This window comes from Thunnus maccoyii, chromosome 4 (assembly GCF_910596095.1).
Source record: "Thunnus maccoyii chromosome 4, fThuMac1.1, whole genome shotgun sequence".
Lineage (NCBI taxonomy): Eukaryota > Metazoa > Chordata > Actinopteri > Scombriformes > Scombridae > Thunnus > Thunnus maccoyii.
The window spans coordinates 15,062,397-15,086,252 of NC_056536.1; the positions used below are offsets into that span (position 1 = coordinate 15,062,397).

At 42.6% G+C, this 23,856-nt stretch overlaps 1 protein-coding gene across 8 annotated transcripts in view; it reads right to left on the reverse strand.

Moving 5' to 3' along the window:
* Positions 1-15,236: 15,236 nt before the first annotated feature.
* Positions 15,237-23,856, reverse strand: part of rerea (arginine-glutamic acid dipeptide (RE) repeats a) — a 132,089-nt gene continuing 123,469 nt past the window's right edge. For 6 of the 8 annotated variants that reach the window (XM_042410271.1, XM_042410269.1, XM_042410268.1 and 3 more), the window contains 9 exons: positions 23,266-23,465; positions 22,830-22,991; positions 22,624-22,737; positions 21,144-22,522; positions 20,231-20,453; positions 19,419-20,139; positions 17,823-17,996; positions 17,532-17,712; positions 15,237-17,427 (listed from right to left, as the gene is read on the reverse strand). In XM_042410271.1, the coding sequence (XP_042266205.1) occupies positions 17,394-17,427; positions 17,532-17,712; positions 17,823-17,996; positions 19,419-20,139; positions 20,231-20,453; positions 21,144-22,522; positions 22,624-22,737; positions 22,830-22,991; positions 23,266-23,465 (3,188 nt within the window). In that variant the 3' untranslated portion in view covers positions 15,237-17,393. The remainder of the gene's footprint in view (positions 17,428-17,531; positions 17,713-17,822; positions 17,997-19,418; positions 20,140-20,230; positions 20,454-21,143; positions 22,523-22,623; positions 22,738-22,829; positions 22,992-23,265; positions 23,466-23,856) is intronic. The other 2 variants (XM_042410272.1, XM_042410274.1) reach the window with 1 other exon arrangement.

Here is a 23,856-nt window from a genome sequence, read left to right on the forward strand (position 1 = left end):
TCTCAACAACTCTTTCCATGTCTGTAAAGAAGGGGCCTCTAGGATTTTTTCCAGTGTTTTAAAATGAGCTTGTTATAAACAAGGGAGGAAAACATAATCTGCCATCCCACAGGATATCTTATTTTTCAGCACTCTGAAAAATACACAGCTCAGCTGAGAACTGAGTTTTTGTTTTACAAGTAATAGATATCCATTCTTGGATTTCATTCCACATTTTGTTCACTTTAGTACAAAACCAGAAGGAATTCGTAAGGGAGTCGTGAGAGCAACACTTCACATACAGATCAGAGGAATCTGGATAAAATTTATGAATTTTAACTCTAGTGTAGGATATTCTTGTCATCAGTTTGTATTGTATTAACTGTAGATTTTCATAAGTGGTAATGCTGTTACTGAGATATAAGCATTTCTTCCATTTTGTGTTGGCTTCTTTAAAATAGAGATCTTTATTCCATTTATCAGACAACTTCTGCAGTGAGTAATGTTTAGATTCTTCATTCAGCAGCATGTTGTATATTCTGCCAATTAATTGTTTATTTTTTTCCTTCTTTAAACAGAACATCCTCAAAGGTTTCTGGCGCCAAGTCAAAGTGGAAATTGAAATTTTCAGTAATCCAGTTTTTTAGCTGTAAATATCTAAAAACTTCTTGATTTATCAATGTGAATTTATTCTGCAGTTCTGATTGAACCCTATTATGCATCGTTATATCTGATAAATGTTTAATCCCCCTTGTACTCCAAGTGCCCCAGTTGAGCTCCACATTTTGGATTTTTATCGATGGATTATTCCAAATCTGTGTATTCCTAGGGATACTAAAGTGCACTCCTAGTATTTTTAAAATTTTTTTCCATGATTTTAATGTGCTATTTATAATGAAGTTAGATACTTTTATATTGTGTTTTGTAAACAGAGATGTAAATAGGTTGTGATGCTTTAATTGTTTGCTTTCAATATTTATCCAGGGTTCCTCAGCTGTGTTATTGATAATTAATGAACTAAAAAGTAGCTTTTCAGTTCATTAATTAGAGAAAGGAAGTTATCTTTGTATAATTGTATTTTTTCAGAACTTATATTGCAACCTAGGTATCTTATCTGTTTTCCATTGAAAATTCTTAAAGTCTTCTGTTATGCTACGAGATCCTTTATTAATTTGCATCAATTCAGTTTTTTCAATCTTCATCTTATAACTCGATATTTTGGAGAAATCCTCTATGATCTCCATTGCCTTTGGAAGAGATGTTTTAATAATATTAGTTAAATATAACATCAAATCATCAGCAAATAAACTAAGTTTATGTTTTTCTTTAGCTACATTTATGCCACTCACTTCTACTGTCTGTCTGATTTTCTGAGTTAAAGGTTTAATTGCCAACGTAAATAAGGAGGGAGTTAACGGGCAACCTTGTTTAGTGCCTCTTTTCAATCTAAATATCTCAGAAAAAGCATAAACAGCATAAACCTTCAAACATTTCTAACATTTTAAAAAGATAAGCCCATTCTAACTGGTCTGTAGCCACCACCATCAGTGTCAAGTCCAGTTGTCTTGTAGGTTTTTATACAAAGAATTATGACTTTCAAAGTGTAGCTATCTATTTAATGATGCAGCTTCAGTAGAAAATGACTTTTAGATGTAAAAATTCTCCTTAAGACCTGGACTACTGCTCAGATAGAGCACAACTGACCAGACACATATTAAAGATTTCTCTCTAAAATTATAATAATACTCCAATTCTTAAATATACGGTTTAATTGCATTATTTGGATTATGTTTTAACTGTGCAGCCTTTGTCCATTTGTAGTTTTCATACTGATATATTCAAGCAAATATTAAAAGTAGCAGTGCAGATATATTCATTTTCTTTAAGCTATTTTAGCCCACAGCCTTATTATTTTGTGAAATGGAGCAGAAAACATGGGGTACAGGTGAGGCAAGGTAGAGAGAAACTAGGCCTCAGTATGAAATATGTGATGGCAGTGGTGCTGGAGAGGCTCTATTACTGCTGAATCTTCCGAGAGATGCTATTTTCATCCAAGATAAATTGTACTCCGGAGCGGGAACAAATATTGTGCTTGCCGCCTCTTCTTTTGATAACCAAGGTGAGCGAGGCAGCCTGGAGCAGCATGCATTTAAACATCTTCTTTTGCCATCTCCTCGGTGGTGCTTGTCCTCGGGGCCTTGAATGCTGCCTCTACCTGCCCGCCGGTGAGTTTATCGGTCAGCAGCCCACAGTCGAGGAACACTCTCTTCCATGGACTCGCACTGAAGATTAATTACACAGCAGAGGTGAGGGAAAAAACAAAGGCCAATCCATCTGCGTCAGAGCAAGTGGACAGCCCCACGGTGCGGTGGGTGAATGCTCTGGCAATGCCATCTATCACAGGCACAGCCATTATACAAACACAAGGTCAGGGTGCTCCTTGTGTCTGCTGGCCCCCGTGCCACAGCGTAATGGCCCCAGTTGCACCTTTAAGCCCCTGGTTGGCCCTTGGACCACCTTTCCCTTTGTTGTCCTGTTCCTTAGAACATCAGGAGGTGAGGCTAACCTGTCACCACACTGCAGGGAATGCTGGGTTACATCAAGGTAGCAGGCGACTGACAGCATGCTATCAGTCCTGGCCCACAGACTGATGATAGCTGAGGAAATTGCTGAGGAGTAGAAGCCATTTACTGACTGTGATTTATTTAGCTTTGGTGCTGTTGCTACCCCGTGACAGGCAGGCTTTATAAAGCTACCACAGCAAGTGTGACAGGCCAGGGTCAGACCTGCATTATCTGCATGATGGGAGACTGTGTGAGACTGCTGACCTACAGCCTGATAGGTCAGCCAGTTGATGACATTGGCCTTCTGTTGTGCTCATCAGTGAAATTAAGTTACCAAATTAATTAAATCTAAGAGAAAACAGCGAACACAGTCATTATTATCAGTGAAATGGAATTAAATGGGTTGATTTGCATAAAGCTAATTAAATATTGAAGTAAGGGATTAAAGAATATATTCACTAGGACCTTATATTATTCAAATATTGTTTGAATAATGATTGTTCATAAATAACCTCACTAATTTAGAGAAAAAACTGTGTTACAGCATCTCACTGGGCCAAAACAGAATATTAATTGACAACAATTTTGTTAATCGTTTAAGTCATTTATCAAGAAAAAATGTTTTAATTTCCTAGTTTCCTAGTTCCAGCCTCTCAATCATGAGGATTTGTTGCTTTGCTCTTTATATCACTTTAAATGGAATATCTTTGGGGTTTGAGTTGGTCCAACAAAATAGGCAATGTGAAGACGTCAACTTGGGTTCTTTTTCTCTCTACTCTTTCGCTAATATTAGACTAAATGATTAATCAATAATAGAAATAATTGTTAGTTAGAGCCCAAATGAGAATAAGGAGTATATATAAAGATAACATTTGCCATCTAGGCTCTGACATCATCACTTCCAGTAAGTCTACACCAACTCAGCTCAGCGGCTGAGACAATGATACACAATAATGACAATAATAAACTTTCTCTCAGGGGAACTTAGACACAGGTGACAGGTCACCATGTTGCCATTCTCCTGTTGGGCCCTTCAGACCAGAAGGGGAATAAACCATCAGGTAAGCACCTTCTGTGTGTGGGACAAGCACCAGCTGTGTGACCGTTCCCCAAATAAGCACCTCCACCTTGCAGAGAACATCCTACAGTGTCTAGTGAATCATGAGAAATCCACCTCATATACAGCAGTGGGTTAGGACACTGACATAATTATGAATGTTAAACTCACCCTCAAGAATCCATAGTATGGAGCCGTCTGTCTCTTTTATGTAATGTTATGTAGCGTTGATAAACAACACATTACCATCAGCACATGTACTGTGTATATGTTTAGCTTTGCAAATAGCACAGCTGCAGCATGCAATGTAGAACAGGAGTTCAGATTTTATTTGTAATTATGAAATGCTTTTCTAATATGCAGGGTTGTGGGGTGAAAATGTATATGTAATTTTGTGTCAGGCAAAAGCCATATTAAGTTTTTTCGAAACTTGAGATACAATTGGATGGAATTGAATGGATCATTTGCAAAACAAAAGCCAATATACAACATATGAACCCTCTGAGCTGAGTTTGTAGTGTGACAACAGGTAACCGCCAACCCAACTCAGCTTATAACAGTCATATAGAGCTGAAACTAATGATTATTTTCATTATCGATTAATCTGTAGATTATTTTCTCGATAAATCGATTAGTTGTTTGGTATATAAAATGCCAGGAAATGGTGAACACTGTCAGTCACCGTTTCCCAAAGCCAAAGGTGACATCTTCAAATGTCTCCTTTTGTCCTGACCAACAGTCCATATCCCACAGATACTTGGTTTAATACCACAGAGGACTAAATAAAACAAAAAACATTCATGTTTGAGAAGCTGGAATAAGAGACTAAAAAATAACTGAAATGAAATAATTAGCAAAATAGTTGTCAATTAATTTTCTGTCCATCGACTAATCCACTAATCATTGCAACTCTACACAAATGATGTTTATCCATGTTTCATGACTGTGCAAAAGCATGTGTTAGCCTTGTCATGCGAAAGCCAAACAGTGCCAAAAACCAACCAAAGAAAAATTAGTTCTGCTAGAACAATAAATTAATTATTTCACACATCAGTACAAGTTGGCAGCCAGCAAACATCAAGACATTGCACACAAATCTGCAGGAGAGCCAGCATTGTCAGCAGCCATAATGTTAATGTTAGCACAAGCAGCAAATACTTAGGTGAGTTTGATGACGTTAAACAGAACTAAACTGCCAACAGCAGAACAGGAAACGCCATTAGTGATATGACAAATTGAAAACACAGTCACAGTCATTGTAAACATCTGTCTGATGACTGTCTGTGTTAACTGGCTTGCTCATGAAATGCTTTAGCTAGCCTGTCATTAGCAGTGGTGGCAAAGAGTGGGCAGGCTTTTTTTGTAAGTTAAATAACCCGCCTTACTGCAAAGGGTGCGTTGGATATGTATTACAGCAAGTAATGTATGTGTGGTGTGAATACAGCAACGTCAGCATATCTCCAGTTGCTGCGGTCTATAAATGTCAATTTCAAAACCAGGAAGTTCACGAGACTGTCAGATATGTCTATGTGTTCTGCTCATAAAAACTGGGTCACTAACCAGCTTTTTTATCAGGTTTAACTGACTTTAATTCTCTGGGCTACGTCCGCTCCGGTAGCAGGAAGCTGAACAAAGTCAATAAACCTGATAGAAATTGTTTGTGACCCATGTTTGACCATGCTGTGAGCTTCCTGTTTCTGAAAATGAGATGTATCCTGGTTTTAAAACTGGAATAGATGAGTAATCTGATAGACAGTATTAATGTTCTTTTAGGGCAAACAAATTATTTTTAGTTTCTCTTCTCAACCTGACTTGTGTGTGATTTTAGAGGAAAATTTGTTGTAACACATTTATATGTCTGTATGCAAGGGGTCAGTTTTCTTAATATGTAAAATAATTGTAGAAAAAGTCCCACATTTTTTGTTGAAACTGAAAAATACCCTTAACAATGATCAATTATTGTATTGTGGCTTAACATTTTGATTTGATTTTCACCCTCATTTCTCTCTAAAACCCCAAATCCACTGAAAAGTACATAAGGCGTGACTTTTTTGCCATGAGTAGTCATGGATAATGTTGAGTTGTGGTGACACAGCGGTAACTCAGAGACATGCACTAATACTAGATGCAATAAATGAGAAAGACAGTGCTCTGTTAACTTGCAGCTCAGATTACTTGGTGTTAAGCTAATGGAGAAAAAAGGATAAAATGCCTGAAAACACATGAAAAATAAGAGCAAACTGAATTCAACAAGTGCTGGATTGTGCAGCTACATGCAACAATTTTTTGTAATGATGTTCATAATGTCAAACAGACTCCTGAATTGTACCATTAGTCCCATTTTAGTGCAAGTTGGTTTGGAATTTATTATAAAGTTTCTGGTTTAAATAGTAATAGAATTTGTTTGTAAATGCTAGGCTAAAACAAATCTGTTTTTGAGTTACAAAGCTTTATGAAACACACATGACTACACATTAAAGGGTTAGGGGTTGGCCACACTGCAGTATGCAGACTGTTTCTTAAATTCATTCTGGGTTTCTTTCCTCTTTAAGCAGAGGAGAAGTAAATCAGACGACAGCCTGAAGCCTTATTTTCATCTGAAAAATAAATTTGAAGGAGTGTGCTGCCAAAAGAACCAATATCCCTCCACTGTCCCAATATTTTGAGATGACAGCAAAGGACATTTTTGTAGACTGTAGCTCCAGCAACCTCCTTACTTTTTCAGCTTTCCACTGGGTGAACGGTGAATTGAAATGCTTCCCTGTGAAGGAGCTGAAATGTCAGGTCTATGCGACTCTGACAGTGCACAGACGCTGTAATAAGAAACATGTTTGGGGACAGTTGGAAGGGCAGTACCCAGGGCTCAGTGTGCTGCAGCAGCTCAAGAGTCCCACTGAACTTTAAGTCTCTGCCAGCTGCATGTTTTATGACAACACATTAAAGAGGAGCCTGGAAGTCTAGCGTGTGAGCCTTGCATTGTCTATCCTCTGCCAGTGAGGAACCGAACCTGGCACGCTTTATTGAACAAAGAGTTCCTAGGACTCTGGCTACAGGCTGTTCCCTTGAAATTTAACTCAAGACAATAGAAACAGAAGGGAGAGGGAGTGTGGGAGAAGGAGAGTGTGTGAGGTTTGCAGTAGGCGTCAGCAAGAGGCCTCTTGAGGGCGCGCGCGTGTGTGTGTGTGTGTGTGTGTGTTGGGAGTGGATGAGGAATGCACGGGCCGGGCCAGTGGCCGCACTGGGCTGATCCATTGGTACAGACAAGGGGGAATCCAGATCGGCTATGACAGGAATGTGAGAGCAGGATATCATTAGAAGCATTAGAGCTGCAGCCCAGGCCCCAAACACACAGCAGGCAGCAATGCAAACAGATACACGGAGACAAACTGATACAGACACACACAGGGAAAGTCATTATAACACACATGCAGGGACTGAACATTACAGTGGGTCAAAATGGCCGCCGACTCTTGGATATAAGACATGAAATACATCACGCTGTGGAAAACAGGGCTGCTGTATGCTCCCCTCTCAAAAATCTTTTTATTGCTGTCCAACCAAGATGTAATGTAGGGTGCCATTATGATGATAGTTTCTTGAAAACACACTGAGAAACTACAAGTTCACACTCAACTCCCAAACAAACTGGCAGTGGTGGAGGAAGTATTCAGATCTTTTACTGAAGTACAAAGTAGCAATATCACAAAGATACTCAAGTCAGGCATTAAATGTTTTACTAGTAAATATATTAGCAGCAAGTAAAAATTATCAAACGTAAAAGCATCTATCATTTCAGTCTTATATGTTAACCCATATTATATTTGAGTACATAGGACATGATTTTATGATCCCTTGTGCCTGTAGAAGGCCCTCCACACTAAACTAATGAAACTTGCTGTTGTGTACAAACAGTGATAGGGACTGAGTCGGTCTGTCATTGTGGTTTTCAAGTAGGCATCTTCCATCTTAAACATTTTGTCAATATCCCTCCACCAGTGAATGTTATTTGGGACACATCATCAGTTGTGTACCTCAGCATCATCAGGTGTTTTGGCCTTTTTCTCACAATACACCCTGGCTACAGCGTTCTGCAGTCCCTAGTGCTCCTTGATAGTCTGGCACAGGGCTTGGCCACAGATTCCAGCTCCTCCAGCAGCTTAGTAGTGGATATAACTACAAAGCCCCGACAACCGACCTCCACTGCACAGATAAATTGCTCTCCAGCCTTGCTGTTCTGCATCAGCTGCCATCTCAGAATACCACAGCCTCTTACTCTCATTTGCTTCATCAACAGCATCCTTCCAGGATACTGTCAGTTCTACAAAGTAGACAATGAGCAGAAAGTTGGACCAGAGTACCAAGTCGGGTCTCAAGGTGGTAGTGGCTATTTCTGACAGGACTATAAGAAGTTGGCCTATATCAGCCAGCATTTTGCAGTCCTGGGCTGCTTCCAGTGTCCGATCCTGGTTGGTGGAGGGAGCCTTCACTTTTCCCGTTCCCTTTCTCGGACAAATTATGTTTTCAGAAGTGCTGCCAGGCACTTCAGCACTTGGTTGTGTCTCCAAATGTACCTGCCTTGGGAGAGGCTCACTTTGCACCCAGTGAGGTAGCTGGAGCTGAACACAGGGGACATGACGAATCTTCACCCTGCACTGGTTGAGATTCTTAGGTGAAGGAAGGACGTCAAATGTTGCTCTAAGCAAGAAGCTGATTCTGCTCACCTCCATCTCCCACAAGTCCTTCCAGCTGAGCCTCCTTTTCTCAACATACTCGCATCTCATCCACTGTCTCTGCTTGGCTTGTGAGACATCTTGCTGCCTCCTCCTGATGGTGGACTTCCAACACTACCAACGTCTGCTATTCATACAAGGTTGCCTTGTTCCACAAAGGTCTGCCCTGACAGAAACCCAAGCCTCCTGTTCCCTGATGAACATGACCCACAGTGTCACCATGCTGGAGGGCTGACTTTGCCTGTTGCACTGCCTCCTTTAGTTTCCATCTCTGTCCTGTTGCCTGGGATCGTCCAACATCTGTTATGGCTGTGTCCGGAGACTCTGAGAGGGTCATCTCCAGCCCTGTCTTGGTGCATTTAACTCCTCCGCAAAACCTGAGAGAGGCAGCTCGAGTACTCCTTGTCCATACAGGCCTTTGTTACTCAGGCACCTTGGAACTCCTAACCATTTCCTCATGTAGGAGCTGATCATTCTCTCGATCTTCTCAACTCTTGCTAGGGGGATGTCATATATAGTTAGTGGCCACATCAAGTACGGTGGCAGGCCAATCTGCAGACACCACAGCTTCAGCTTGCCAGGGAGCATGGACTGATTGATTTTTTTCAAGGCCCTGAAAACCTGCTTCAATTCCTGGACCTCTTAACAGTCCTTGAGACTTGTGTCATACCACCTTCGAAGGCTTTTGAGAGGTTTGCCATAGTGAAAGCTAGGCATCCATGGTGCATCCTGCTATAATGCCTATCTCAAGGCGCTGCCACATGGTGTTAAAATCTGATGTGGTGAAGCAGAATTGCAGGTCTTGAAAGTCAGCCTTGACCAAGTTTGTGATGGGACTCTGAAAAAGTCGAAGGCAGCCCAGAGGAGGCTATGAGGAACTGAGACGAATGCACTGGCAAGATTGAGGAAAATGACATGGAGGTCTCTCTTCTCTCTTTTGGCCAACTGGATTTGGTGCCAGATCATGATGGTGTGCTCCAGACATCCTCAGAACCCAGGAATACCAGCTTTTTGAACCATTGTGTCCACATGTCTGTTTCTCTCCAGATAGCTGGTCAACCTTCGGGCTATGATGCTGAAGAAAATTTTTGCTTCAACATTGAAGAGGCTGATAGGCCGGAATTAGCTGATACTGGAGGACTCCTCCTCTTTTGGTATCAATACTCCTCCTGCTCCGCGCCAAGCTTTAGGTATGACTTGCTCTCCCATGCCACTATCATTAACTTCCACAGAAAGCATCAAACATCAGGTGCATTCTTATATACCCTGTACAGGCTGGGGGCCTGGGGCTGATAAAGCCCTGGCCCGTCTTACTACAGTCTCCACTTCCTTCCATTTCGGAGGGCTCATATCCATCTAGTGCTCCGGCTGCTCAATGGGTGGAATATCGGGTGGAATCACTATCTGTTCATGCCTCTTTGGTTTTGGGTGTGTTTTTTCCAGGTGCTCCTCAAGGGACTGCTTTGAAGTTTTCAGAGTCCCTTCCTTCTTCTTGGTGAAAAGAGATTTCACAAATTTGAAGGGGTCCTTAAAGAAATGTGTTCTTGCCTGTTCTTTCCTTTTCCGAGCTTTCCGTAGGTTCTCCACTGTCGTATCAGACGTTCTATCTCCAGCTGCCTTCTGGACTTGCTCTCTGTTGTTGGTGCCTTCTGCTCGCTCTCTCTTACTCCATATTTTCCTGCTCTGTGGTCATGGAGGATGTCCCCCATCTTCTCAAGCTTTCGCTCAACTGCACCCCCCATCCTTTTGAGGGTGCTGCTCAAGTCTGTATTGATGGCGTCCCACTCTGCCTTTTCTGAAGCTCCAGGACATTTCACCTTTGGCTTGCTTTCAAAGGTTTTCTTCTCCCTTGCAGGTTTTCTTGGCTGTATAGACTCTATACCTTCCTCAGCAACTACCTCCGTGATTGAGTTTACTGTCTCAGATACAGGGGGGCTGATATTCTGCGAACTTTGGTTTGGCTCCAGTTGCTGGACTTCACTCAACTGACTTGATTGACTTCTTAAAAAGTAATGATCAATGTGAGGCCCCTGTTCTCGTTCCCTCAAGCACCTTTTCTTTCCTTGGTGTATTTCCAGGCCCTTTGCAGATGTTATTTTCCTTCAGCCACAGGAACATACCTGGAGCTTCTTGTCAGATTCTCTTACTGTGCTAGTTGCTTGTGAAGTGCTTGCCTCCAGTGATCCTTTGATTCTGTTCGTAGCTATTAGTGGGTGTCTCCAAAAAAACACATCATATTGGATCCTGCCTACATGGCTAGCTAAGCCATGCCAGCGCAAAGTGGGGTCTATCCCCTCCAGTCAGCTGTCTCTCCCCGCCGTCAGAAGGTCTTTCCCTTGTTGTCAGCTATCCTGTTCATAGCAGTCACTGGATACATCCAGATAGAATCATTTGAAAACATAGGACGTGATGTTATGTAATGCTTGTGCCTGTAGAAGGCCCCCTGCACTAAACTAATGAAACTTGTTGTGTACAAATGGTGATAGGGACTGAGTCAGTCCGTCATCGGGGTTTTCAAATAGGCATCTTCCATCATAAACATTTTGTCGATTTGCCCCCCGCCAGCGGATGTTATTTGGGAGACATCATTAGTTGTGTACCTCAGCATCAGGTGTTTTGGCCTTTTACTCACATTGCACCCTCTGCTGGGGCATGCCCACCGCAGACTGATCAGACCCAGGTGTGAGTCCCAATCCTCTTGGGGCCCAGCTGGGGTCTTTCCTCCTCAGCCATATCCACTGGCTACAGCGTTCTGCAGTCCCTGATGTTTCCTTGATAGTTGGATGCAGGGCTTGGCCCTGGATTCCCAGTTCTTCCAGCAGCCTAGTAGTGGATATTGCCACAAAGCCCTGACAACCAACCTCCACTGGACGGACAATTGCTCTGCAGCCTTGCTGTTCTGCATCAGCTGCCATCTCAGCATACCGCAGCCTCTTCCTCTTATTTGCTTCATCAACAGCGTCCTTCTAGGGTACTATTAGTTCTACAAAGTAGACAGTGTGCATAGACTTGGACCAGAGTACCAGGTCTGGTCTCAAGGCGGTAATATAATAATATAATGTTGCAGTTGGTCTAAGTGGACATAAAAATGCATTATATGCTTGTTATATGAGGATTGTATGTTTTGGCTAACATAACTACAGTAAAGCTACAAAAGTACCATATTTCACTCTGAAAGTATAAAGCAGTGGTGGAAGAAATATTCAGATCATTTAGTACTCAAGTAAAAGCTGCAATACCACTCTTTAAAAATACTGCAATACAAGTACAAGTTCTGCATTCAAAATTTTACTTCAGTAAAAGTATAGAAGTATTAACAACAAAATGTACTTCAAGTATCAAAAGTAAAAGTACTTGTTATGCAGAATGGTCAGTGTTACATTATTATATTGTTGGATTATGTGGTAGTTGGTCAAGGTGGAACCAGTTTGAACAATTTTAATTAACTGTAGGGAAGTTTAATCTGAAACAATGCATCATATTTTATAAACTGATCACATGTTGTGTATGTAAAATCTTCATCTGAAAAGTGACTAGTAACTATAGATGATAAATAAATGTAGTGGAGTAAAAAGGTACAATATTTCCCTCTGAAATGTAGCAGAGTAGAATGAGACTAATTCATGTATGAGAAACAAATCGACAGGAACAGAAAAGTTGTTTCTTGCAGAGTCTTGAGTAAATGAATCTTCTCATATGGTATGAAAAATCTAAAAGTATGCCAAAAGAGATCCCCAGACCATGCATGACTTCCTGCCAGATCCCTCCGTCTCTTTCCCCAGCATCTTCTCCTGTTTCCTTTTGTTCTTAAAATCACTTCTGAACTTCCAAACCACAGACTTGAGTAACACTCTTCTCACTGCACAGACTTGAAGGAGAAACCTCAGTTTCAGATAAAGCCATGAGCTGTGTTTGGTGAGAGAGAAGTGATTACAGGAACTGCAGGAGGAGGATGGTGACACTGGACACACTCTGGAGTCAATTATCTGGAGATCTGAAGGATGTTTTGTCTTTCATGAAGCAGCAGGTTTATTTCGAAGACTGCTTTGCAACAGATGCAGTGTTTTCTGTCGGGATTTTACTCTGACTTTACAGGGAAAGTGCTCGATAGCAGACTGGAACATGACAATCTAAGTATTTTACCATCTAGCAGCCTCTGAAAGTTTAACCCTCCCAGGTGTAGTTATCATTCCAGTGTTTTGCAGGAAAACCTTGCTTTAACCTTTCCTTGGAAAATGAAGGTTGTTTTATTGATATACATATTCAAATTGCTGAAATGCAGGGACTAACCTTGTTTTAAATAAAATGCATGTTTGCATATTTGCATTTTAGATGTGTTTAATTACCTGTATTTGCATGCATCAAATTCCTACAGCTGTGCTCAATTTATTGAGTGGAGTTTTTACATAAACACATGTTCCTTGTTCTGTAAATGACTGATCCAGATCTGAACGAGACTCTGCTTAAAAGGATGAAATCCAAAAAAATATTATCAAGAGAAAACATAGAGCCAGTGATTTTATTTCTACACCAAACACCTGCTAGGGAGAGTACCAGACATATGAAATATCTAGTAGGATGAATTAGTGTAATGTGGGACACTGCCAAATGTGGGACACTAAACTCAAATGCATCTTTCTCTTTTTCTACCAAATGTTAATGATTAGGACTGCTGTCAAATTAAACCTGGAGTGTAATTGAAATCACATGACTTCACACATGTGATGCCATATATTGGGGCAATGCAATCTTCCAAAGGTAGTACTTGCTGTGAAGTCCAGTTAAAGGTCAATGACAAAAGACTTTGAGTAATTTAATGTTAAGGATTTAAATCTGTCATGAATGAAGCAATGTTGTCATCAGATTGTGTTTATGACTTATTCAAAATATGCTACAATATGGTGACAACATGCTTTATATTTTTTATTTTAGTCCATTTTTCATTGTGCCACTTTAGAAAATGTGATTTGAAATTTGGGACAGCTGATTTTACTAATGTGGGACAGTCATATATGTAAAAGTGGTTGAAATATGCATTTAAGTACATTAAATGTGTAATATCAATAGTTATTCAGGGGCCTTAAGTCTTGTAATGCTTAAGTAATTTTAACTTATAGGCAGGTTGCAAATTCTGTTATTACTAATATTAATACATAATACATACTATAATACATTACTATACTATCTATAACTACAAAAAACTGAAATGACCAAACATTGACATGCACTTTGACCTTAATTTTCACTGACCAGAGAAGTTTTTATTGCATGAATTAAGGTGATTTAGACCTTTCAGCCTCCCATTGAGTGTCCCAGATTTCAGCCTGAACTGTCCCACATTAAGAAAGTCATATAATCAGGGACGATTTGGCACAAGGAACACTTTTATATTTGCCATTTCTTCTCTGAGTGTGATATTTGCATTCTCTTTTCTGATATGATTAGAAAACACCTTGGGGATTTCATAAAGGTATTGGGTTTCGATATAATGTATTGGCTTCATATCATAATATATTGCTGAAGTGGCAATTGCAGAAATTGTCCCACATTACTCTAATTCACCCTATCATGTCTCTTGTATGTCTAATCCAGACAGTGGATGAGGAAGACTACAACAGCAGATTCGCTCCCTGTGTCAACACAGCTCATTTCTAGATAAACAGGGGCCTGCTCAGCTACATTGCAGCCACAGAGCTGAAGACCCGCTGAAAGAACACAGCTACCTTCCGCCTGAACGCACTAATAGCATGTAGGCTCCTCTCTGCCACTGAGCATCAAACTCTGCAGCAGGCAGGCCCAGTGGAGCGAAAGGAAAGACAGGAGGATGAGGAAGATGAGGAGGCTCTATGTCCGAGACCTGCTGCAACAGACACAATAACACAGTGAGTACAGCACAAATCATATTGCTATTCAGACAGAAAGAGCAGATTTTCTGAGAGTACGTATCCCCGTGTGCCTGCCGGAGGGGTACATACAGTATTATGAGAAGAATTTGAGTTGACACAAGTCACAGTCGCTCCATCGCCGGTGTGGAGGAGGAAGGGGAGGAGGAGGGGAGATGAATTATTCAACCAGCCACCGCTGCTCGGCTCTGACATCTTGTTGTGTCTTATGTGGAGGTGATATGAGGCGAGCCAGCAACAACAAGCAGCACCTCCTCACAAGGCGGCCGTCACATGACAGCCCCAGGATAGAGCATCCAAGGAACCTCGATTTTCCCGAGGACAGGGCATCATTTCAGAGAGCAGCAGTAGAATAATAGCTCCCTCTCAAAATGACAGCCATCGCTGCGGCAAACCATCACAGATTGCTGGTCTACCACTCCCCACACACAGGATGAAATGACAGCCCTGCCCCGCTGATAGCGAGGCATCTCAGCCTGAGTAGGTGTTCCTTCTGGCTTAGCCCGGCTTTGATGTTATTATACCATAGCAGAGCAATATTCAGCTCTGAGATTCACTACCTGCTGCTGGTGTGATCTCTTAAAGCTCAGTATTTGTGAAGCTGAGAAAATGGAAGGCTGGAAAAAATAAGAAAAAGGAATGTTTGATCTATTCTGCAACACATTTCTCCCGTCAAGCAAAAATTCAATTATTCAAGAGCAAATGTAGGACATGAGTATTATCAAAACAGAGCCAGAGACGGTCCCTCTTCTTCTCAGCTGGAGAATTACATTTCACTAATGTAAAGAAACAGAGGGAATTAAGAGTGTTTTCTGCCGTCTTTCTCTGCTGTTTCGAGCAGTGAGTAATCAAAATTGTTTACCCTTAAAATAGGATTATTGTCTTGCGGCTGCTGGGATTTTGCAGCCTGTTCTACCTCGGTGTACAAATAACTGTTTACCAAGAAGGAAATATAAAGCATTGATGTATCAGAAGGCATGAAAAAAAAAAAGATCAAGTCATGTCTTGTGGTGTAACTTAGTCGTTTATTTTAATTCCACAAATTTTTCAAAAAAATTACAAAATACTCAAATGGAGAGAACACAGGACTCACAATTTTTCTTATTATTTCTACTTTTTGTTTACATTGTGTCATCCCATGGCGACTACTCATATATACAATAAGCTTCAAGATACCAGTATATATATAAATCTTAGCAGTCAGAATTTACATTCTGCTATTGCCGCTTTGAAACAAGAAGCTAAACCATTGACAACACTTAACATCAAAGGTTTTGGAGACACAAAAAGAGGGAGTAAAAGGCAAGGGAATCGTCAGGAAACGAGGCAAAGGATGATGAGGAGTATGTCAGAAGAGAAACAGGAATCGGTGAAGATGGCAAGACAGAGTGACAGGTTCTTGTCAGGGCTTGAAAGACTTTTTGGATTTTTAAAAAGGGGGCATGAGTTTGATGACGTTTGCAAGCATTAAAATGTAAATTATAGTGCTCTGAGGGACGATATGGTCACTTTTAAATGCAAGTACAGTTTCTTCATTTGGTTGAAAGAAAAGAAAAATAATAGCCACAGTTTTCTAAATGTCCATGATGGTCAAACAGTCTTAGTGCATGGAACAAATGCAGAACTTGTGTCATGGCTACAGCAAAAAAAACAAACGAACAAACTTGGGCTCATGTGCACTGGTAAGACAGGTCAACAATACTTGTAACAGTCAGTGGCACACACAAACACACCACTCCTGAGGCCCAGGAGGACGCGTGTATCCTTAAGGAACCGAGGCATACGCAAAATTGTGAGGAAAACACATAAACATCCACACGCAATCATGGACCCTCCACCTCCTGGTCGTCACGTGTCGGCAGGCCCCCTCTAGTGTCACAGTGAACATTATTACAGCCTAGTTGGAGGATGACTCAGTCGGATATGAGCCCTGCGACAAACACGGATGACTGGACCAGGTGAAGAAAGGGGACACCGCAAATCATCTGACACCGACTCACAACCTTTCACACATTAAAACAATCCTAAAGTCCTGTTAGGTTTCAGTTACGGTGAACAATGTTAAAATTTAGGTCCCAATAATGAGCGTTTAAAAGAACCCGAAGCAAAGATTTTACTCAGTTCAGCCAAATATGCTTCAGGTGTCAATTTTTAAAAAAATCAGAATAAAAACCATTCCCTTTAAAAAACAAAAAAAAGTAATAAAGTGTTTGTTACTGCATTTTGTCACTTAAATACTGATTTTAAGTAAAAGGATAAAACCAATCAATTGGAGCTCAAGGACTCTCTTTCAGTGCAAACTTTTTCTTTTTCTTTTTAATCCATGGCTTCAGTGTGCACTCAACAAAAGCCTCAGTGACTACTGTGTCGCCTCTTCAACATTAACTCAACATGTTGAGTTTACACATTCTGACAACCTGATGCGTGTCAATGGTGTGTGATGAATGGATGTGGGTGTGACAGGTTTATGGTTTACATAGTGTATGTGGGACTAAATCTAACACAGTGATGTCAGAGGAACGTCACAACTGAACCGCAACTCTCTCAGAAACTGCTCATATAATGCCATGGTGCTCCCCTCTGAAACAAGGGATAATGCTTCAAAAACAATTGGAGGTTGAAACGACTTGGTTTGGAGTCCACACCTAGTAATAATAATAATTATAATAATAATTATATGTTTATATATACTATTTACAGACTCAAAAACGCCATGCTGTAGCTTTTCTTAAAATTATGAAAAACCTCCAACAATGTATTAAAATAAATGTTGAATTTAAGATAGCACTTGTTATTTTTCCATAAATGGCCTGACCGGTCTTGTCTTTTTTTTTGTTGTTGTTGATAAGCACAGTGTCTTGTTCTAGCACCTACAAAAAAACGTCAGGGAAGCTTGTCATGCAGGAGTCTTGAGGACGTTGTCACTACTGGCTATATACCAAAGAAAGTCAATGTCTTGAAAAATAATAATAATAATAAAAAAAAGTCCTTGACAGGAAAAAAAACCCCAATATTGAAGAATTCTTCTCAGACGATCCACTTGGCCTTTTCCGTTCTTCAAAACTGAATGTGTTCAGAGGACCCAGGAGAGCCTCTGCAAGATCGCTCTGTAACAACTTCCCATGTCCTGCACCTGTTAGTCACTGCCTCCCTTGGCTGGTTACAGCTGCTTGTCACTCTCTTTCTTCAGCCGGCTGAAACACAAACAACATCATATATTAATATTTGGCAAATCCAAGACAGATGCACTGTGTATCTAATTGATTTTCCTTAGTCTACTTTCTGTTGCTTGTCTGACCTATAGTAGTCCTCCTGGCCAGGCAGTGGTCCTCCGTGCACGTGATGGTGCCCGTGGAGCCACTGCTGCTCCATGGCCAGCCTCTGGAGCTCAGCTGACTGGGCATGCATGGCCTGCAGCTGGTGGGCTGCGGACATGGGCGGTGGCAGGCCTCCTGGTAGGTCCCGAGGGTATGGAGTACCTGGATGGGGCACAAACCAAAGATTTGATCAGGCACTCTGGTAGAGCTCAGATTGATAGATTGGATGTGATATTACTCTTAATGAGAGTTGACATTGGCCGAGAGCCTACCAAAGACTGGGTGGCGCAGCATCTCGTGTTCATGCGGTGGCTGGCCAAGGAGAGGGTTGGGGATGGCGCCGGGCGGGTAGGGGAAGCGGGCCAGGTGAGGTCCAGCTGCCAGGGGATCTACTGCCAGTGGATGGGCCCCAGACCCTGGAGGACACACAAGACATTCACCACCACCTTCTGGGCGTCAGAGTCTTAGGTTCAGGGTACACTCATTTCAAGATTGTGTATCACAGAAAGTGCATGCTACAGGCATTAGTGGTACATGGTTCAATACAACATCTCAAGGTTGACTAAAAGAGTGCAGGGACTACTTTACTGCATTTATCCTCAGTGCAGCATCTGCTAGCTCTATCACAAACTTAATGAGGATAAAACATGCTTTTATCCAAGCTCATATTTCAGTGCTGTAGACTACTGCAGAAAGTGTAGGCTAGGAGGTAGAGTTTCAATCTATGTATGGTAAATAATTTTAATCTAGAAAAGATGGAAGTCATGAATTCAAAGTCTCTTTTGCTCACTCTTCACTGTGATGAAACAAGTATTATAATTGAGTGTAATTCCATATCACTTGATTCTGTACTACCTCTTAAAATGTTAATTTTCATTTGCTTCTGAGTTATTTACTGCTCATTACGTAACTTGCTCAACAAATTATTTGACTGTAATACTTGTTCATGAATGTCTACTTTCCATTCTACTATCCCTGCTTTTCAATGGTTCTTCAAATAAATTTCTCTACAAATAACATTGTTTGAAAACTACATCCTGTAAGTGCAGATACATTGTTTCTGATAGGCAACATTATTTCAACTACCTTCTATTAAAAATGTGGCCCTTGTATTAGTTTTAGTTGTATCCAAAGTCTTTAATACGGTAAATCACAATATTGTTATTAGAAACATTTTAGATCTGGACTTCAGGATGTTCTTATCACTTGCTATCAGTTAAAATTAACAGATCAATTTGTATCCAAAAATTGCTGCATCTTGAATAGGTAACAATTAATCTGGGGAGTGCCCCAGGGTTCTAATCTTGGTCCTCTCCTGTTTTTTTAAAAATATTTTAATGATTAAAGCCATGAATTAAATTAAAATCTTCTGTGCTGATGACAGATCTCCCTTTCCATCTCAAAATGTATAATTATATAACATTTCACAATAACACCAATAAAACAATCAAACTGAGCTAAAATATGCATGCATCTATTTACACATTTTATAAGAATATTTACATACAAAAGATCAATGTACAATTATAAACATGCAGAATATGTCTGTAAAAGTCTATGTAAAATATGTAAGTATTGATAAATTTGAGTTAGATTCATCCTTCTTCCCATTTATAAATTAAAAATTAAATAATCACAATATATCAATTATTAGAAATATAAAAACTACTCTCATAAAATGAGACACTGGTACATTTTGGTTCATTTAACTGTGTTTGTCAAATTATGAGTTATTAACAGCATTAAGTTTCCACAAAATTGATATAATTTAATTATGCCAATGCAACCTTTCAAATGTACCATAATGTAAAAGTTTATAATGTGTAATTTGTGACAGTAGTGTGAATACGAGCAGGGCTTTCTTTTACCTTGGTGAAGAGGATCTTGCTGGTGGAGGTGGAGATGGGAGTGAATATGTGAGTGCTGGTGGTGGTGCGGCGTAACATTGAACATCTGTAGACGGGCGATGGGGTCATTGGCTACTGTGGCCATCCTCTCAGCATGGAGTCTCTCTGCAGCCAACCGCTCTGGGTAGCTCATTTCTGGCCTCAGCTGGGGCCCAGCAAGTGCCAGCCGCTCGCGCTCTAATGGGTTCAGGCCTGGATGGAAGGAGGCAAAAGGGTGAGGGCCGGCCATGGGGGGCAACGTGATGGCCCCATGCCGGGCAAAGTGCTCCATGGGGTTTGTGGAAGGGTGGAGTGTGTCCATCTCTGGAGGCTTAACCTCAAAACCGGGTTTCATTCTTTCTCTCAGCTCCCTCTCACGAATCTCCCTCTCACGCATCTCCCGCTCTCGCAGCTCGCGCTCCCGTATTGCCGGGTCAGCATTGTACAGGCCGGGCATATGATAGGCCAGCAGCGGGTCTGCAGGATTGAGGGACACAAAGAAGGGGTGGTTTCGATTGGTGGGGGACATGACATGGGGCCGGGCGTACTCGCTGAGGGTGCGCAGGGCAGGGGTGTCGGGCCCGATGTATGGAGGCACAGCTGCAATCGTGGTGGGAGGGCCGTCAAAGGGTGGACGCATGTGAGCGGGACCGGCCATCTGAGGTTCGCCCATTCTGCTCTCGTGAGAGGAACTGGAGGCTTTCTGTGGGGGGGGGGAATACCACATTTAGTACGATTTAAAAGAAAACATCTATTAACTGCAAAACAAAAGGGAGGCAAAACGAAACACTCACCGCAGCTCGCTCTGCTTCCTTTTCTCGTTCCCGCTCTCGTTCTCGCTCTTTTTCCCTCTCCCTCTCTCTCTCCTTCTCTTCCCTCACTTTCTGTTCTGCTTCTCTCTTGGCTTTCTCCACAGCTTCTTCTCGTTTCTTGGCCAGCTTAGACGAAGCCAGAGGCGTGAAGTAGAAATCTGTCCTAGCACATGAGTTGTAACCCCGGTCCAGGTGCTTGTAGAACCTGTGGTCACGGTAGAGAAAAAAAAAAACCATAACACATTTAGTTAACATATTCAACATTTACACAGAAAAGCTGAATGTTTAATTCATTAATGAACACTTGTTACAGACAGTATAGAATAGAGCCATGATATTCCTTCTTGATATTTCATGTTGAATGGCAAGATAATGTCCCATTAGATGAAAGATGGCTTGTATTAGCTTACACTACTCTATTATTCAAAAGGAAACAAACTCCCTTGTCACTAATTTTTGCTGCTGTGCGTATGAGTATGTATTAAAATCCTCATTGCTATTCATTGGCAGTCTGAGAGCCACTTAAGCACAAGGCAACTACACATACTCATATTCAGATGCCTCAGTTCACTCGCATCTCACTGTAATTAATCTCCCTGCTCTCCATCCACGATAATTCCTAGCCATCAGCCAGTCAGAGCTCAAGGCTAATTGTGGCCTTGGATGCCAGTTTTGCTGAGGACATTTGATTTGTTGCGTACATGAAAGCCTTAAAACCTGAAAGCAGAGACTCTTTGTTGTTGAATGTGTTTGAGAGCTGATCAGCATCCCAACACAAGACAGTAAGCAGCTCAATATACTACTGATAAATAACAGCATGTGCAGGTCTATGTTTATATATGGTTTTGTCTTTTACAGATAGTTTTTGGGTAGAAATCATTGTTAGTAGACATACCGTGCTGACTGGCTGGCATGGCTGGGCGTGTTGACGACAGTAGGCTCGGGGGAGGGACTTCTCTGTGGAGGTGGGGGGCTCTCTGGCTCTTCTGTCTCGTCCAGAGGCTCCTCTTTGATGTGGACAGGCGGGAGCACCGGGCCCGGGCCGGCACACGTGACTGAGGCAGGGAGTGGCATGGAGATGGAGGAGGATGGAGCGGAGGAAGATGGAGGCTGTAAGCCTGGCATAGAGTTTGATGAAGATGGGGGAGGGCCAGTTGGAGGTAGAACTGTGTTGAAAGGATGAGATGAGAATGGTGGCTGTGGTGGCCCGTTGGGGTGTGATGCTGCTGCCGAAGGTGGCAGAGGTGGAGCTGGAGGAGGCTGGTGGCTGGCTGATGTTGGGAGGCTTTGGGACTGGGTGAGAACTGGAGGCTGGGCTGGGGGAGGCTGAAGCTGCTGCCCTTGAGGCATGAGCTGGAGGGGAGGTGGGTGCGCTGATGGAGGATGGTGGTTTGATAAAGAGCTGAGGGGCTTGAGGGCAGGAGGTGGAGGCAGGTTTGAAGGCATCTGAGGGAATGGAGGTGCTGACACGTGGGGTGGGTGTTTGTGGGACTGTGGGTTCGGTATCTGAGGGATAGGTGTGGTTGGTGGGGGCTTGATGTGAGGCATGGACATCGGGGCTGGGGGCAGGGGCTGCTCTCTGGGAGGCTGGCCTCCACTCTGAGAAGATGACTGAGACTGAGAAGGAGGCGTATGTGGCCTCTGCTGTGATTGGCCAGAGATTGGCGGTGGCGGGACCTGAGACTGACCCACAGGGAAGCCCTGAGGGGGCATGGAGTGAGGATGAGGCATGTGTGAGGGGCCCGGCTGCAGTGGATGTGGCATGGGAGGCATGGGCCCGTGATGTGAGCTGGGTAATGACTGAGGTGGGACTGGAGGACCAGGAGGTGGTGCCTGAGTCAGAGGTGAATGAGGAGAGGGAAGCCTTTGAGGGTGGAGGGCTGCTCCTGACTGGATAAGAGCCATCGGGCTTGCCTGGGGCAGAGGCTGGGGAGGTAGAGAGGTGGAGGCCGCTGTGGGGGAGACCTGTGGGGGCAGTGAGGGGGCTGAGGTTGTAGGCGGAGGAGGTGCTGAGGAGGCGGCTGAGGTGCCTGGCTGACACTGGATGACTGGAGGGTGCTGGCTCTGCAGCAGCTGCTGCTGCTGGGCAGAGGAGTCTGAGTCGCTCTCATTGTCACGGGGGCTGGGGATGCTTGGGGAGGAGCTCCGGTTGTCCTGGTCAATGTCTTTAGGATCGCTACTGAGCTCCTCGTTGATGCTGCGCCCATCAGAGCTCTCGCCCTCTCCCTCCCCTTCGCCCTCGCATTCTGAGGGCGAGTCTGGCCGACTCAGCTCCTGAGGGACAGAAAAGAGAGAAGCATGAGCATCATAAACACCAAGTCTATGCATTCCATTGTAACACATACAGATAAGCAAGACAAAGACCACAGACTCACTTGTGTCTTGGACTTTTTGGCGCTGGCCCTCTCGGGCTCTTCTGTGTCTGAAGCTCCTTTCTCTCGCTGCCGTTTGGCACTCTTCATAGGTGAAGGAGCCTCCTCTTTAATCTTCTGTAGAGCCAAAGTAGCAGACCCATTAGTTTACATTTCACAGAGATACGTGTGTAGAAAAACAACTTTCAGGAAGTTAAAGCTGTATTTACCTTGCTGGGCTTCTTCATGGAGTCCGTCTTGCTGTCAGTGCTGTCAGTACTTGCCGCACTGGGTGAGGTACGTCCGCTGGAGCGCAAATCCTCGTTGGTAGGCGAGGCTCGGCCATCGGGACTGGCTGTCTGCTTCTTACGACCACTACGTAGCGTCGACATCTGTTAACAGCAAACGTCAATATGAATCACGACCAATATCAGAGCTTCATATTATTGGGATAGAGGAAATTCTGAATCTAACTTCTTCAAATACTTTTATAATACGAAATGTATAAAACAATGCATGTGAAAGCTGGAACTGTGCTACTTGTCTAGAGATGATAAGCTTATCGCATTTGTAGTCTGGCTCTGCATTGCTCCAGGGATATCTCTGAGGCTATGGTTCCTGAAGGTGAAAATAGAGGGATAGATAGGGAGACGAGTGTGTACACACCGAGCCTCGGTTCCGTCGGGTCCTCATGCTATGCTTCCCGCTGAGTCCATCCTCTTCCTCTTTGACAGGTTTGAACATAAATGGCGGTGGGTCCACAGGCTTCTCAATGGGGGGCAGCTCACCGTACTTCTTGAAGTGAATGCGGCAGTCTGTGCACAGCAAGATGTTCTCGCGGCCCCCGTGGTGCCAGTCCTTGGAGGCTGAGGAAAGCCATTTACAGTTGTGAAATAACACACTTTCACAGGTAGTATGAAGTACAAACACAGAAATGATATCACAACTACAGCAATACTGCAGAATATCGAAAACGTCCTTAACTAACTTTGTAGGTCAATATCTAATGGGGATAAATGTTATTCTTTCATGCAGGAGCTGAATCAAAGATAGCATGTCACTCTGTCCTCCTCTACATTCTGTATTAAATTCTCAGTAATGCAGTAATAAGGTCTGTATGGGTTAACACTAAAAGCCAAAGTTATTAGCCACCCTTGTTGTGATGGTGGTAATGTAAGTGTGATCAGATGGTAGGCTGGCACTGGGAGCCAGCTGGGGGGGAAAGAGGGGAAGGATAATGAGGTGGAGAGAGTGAAC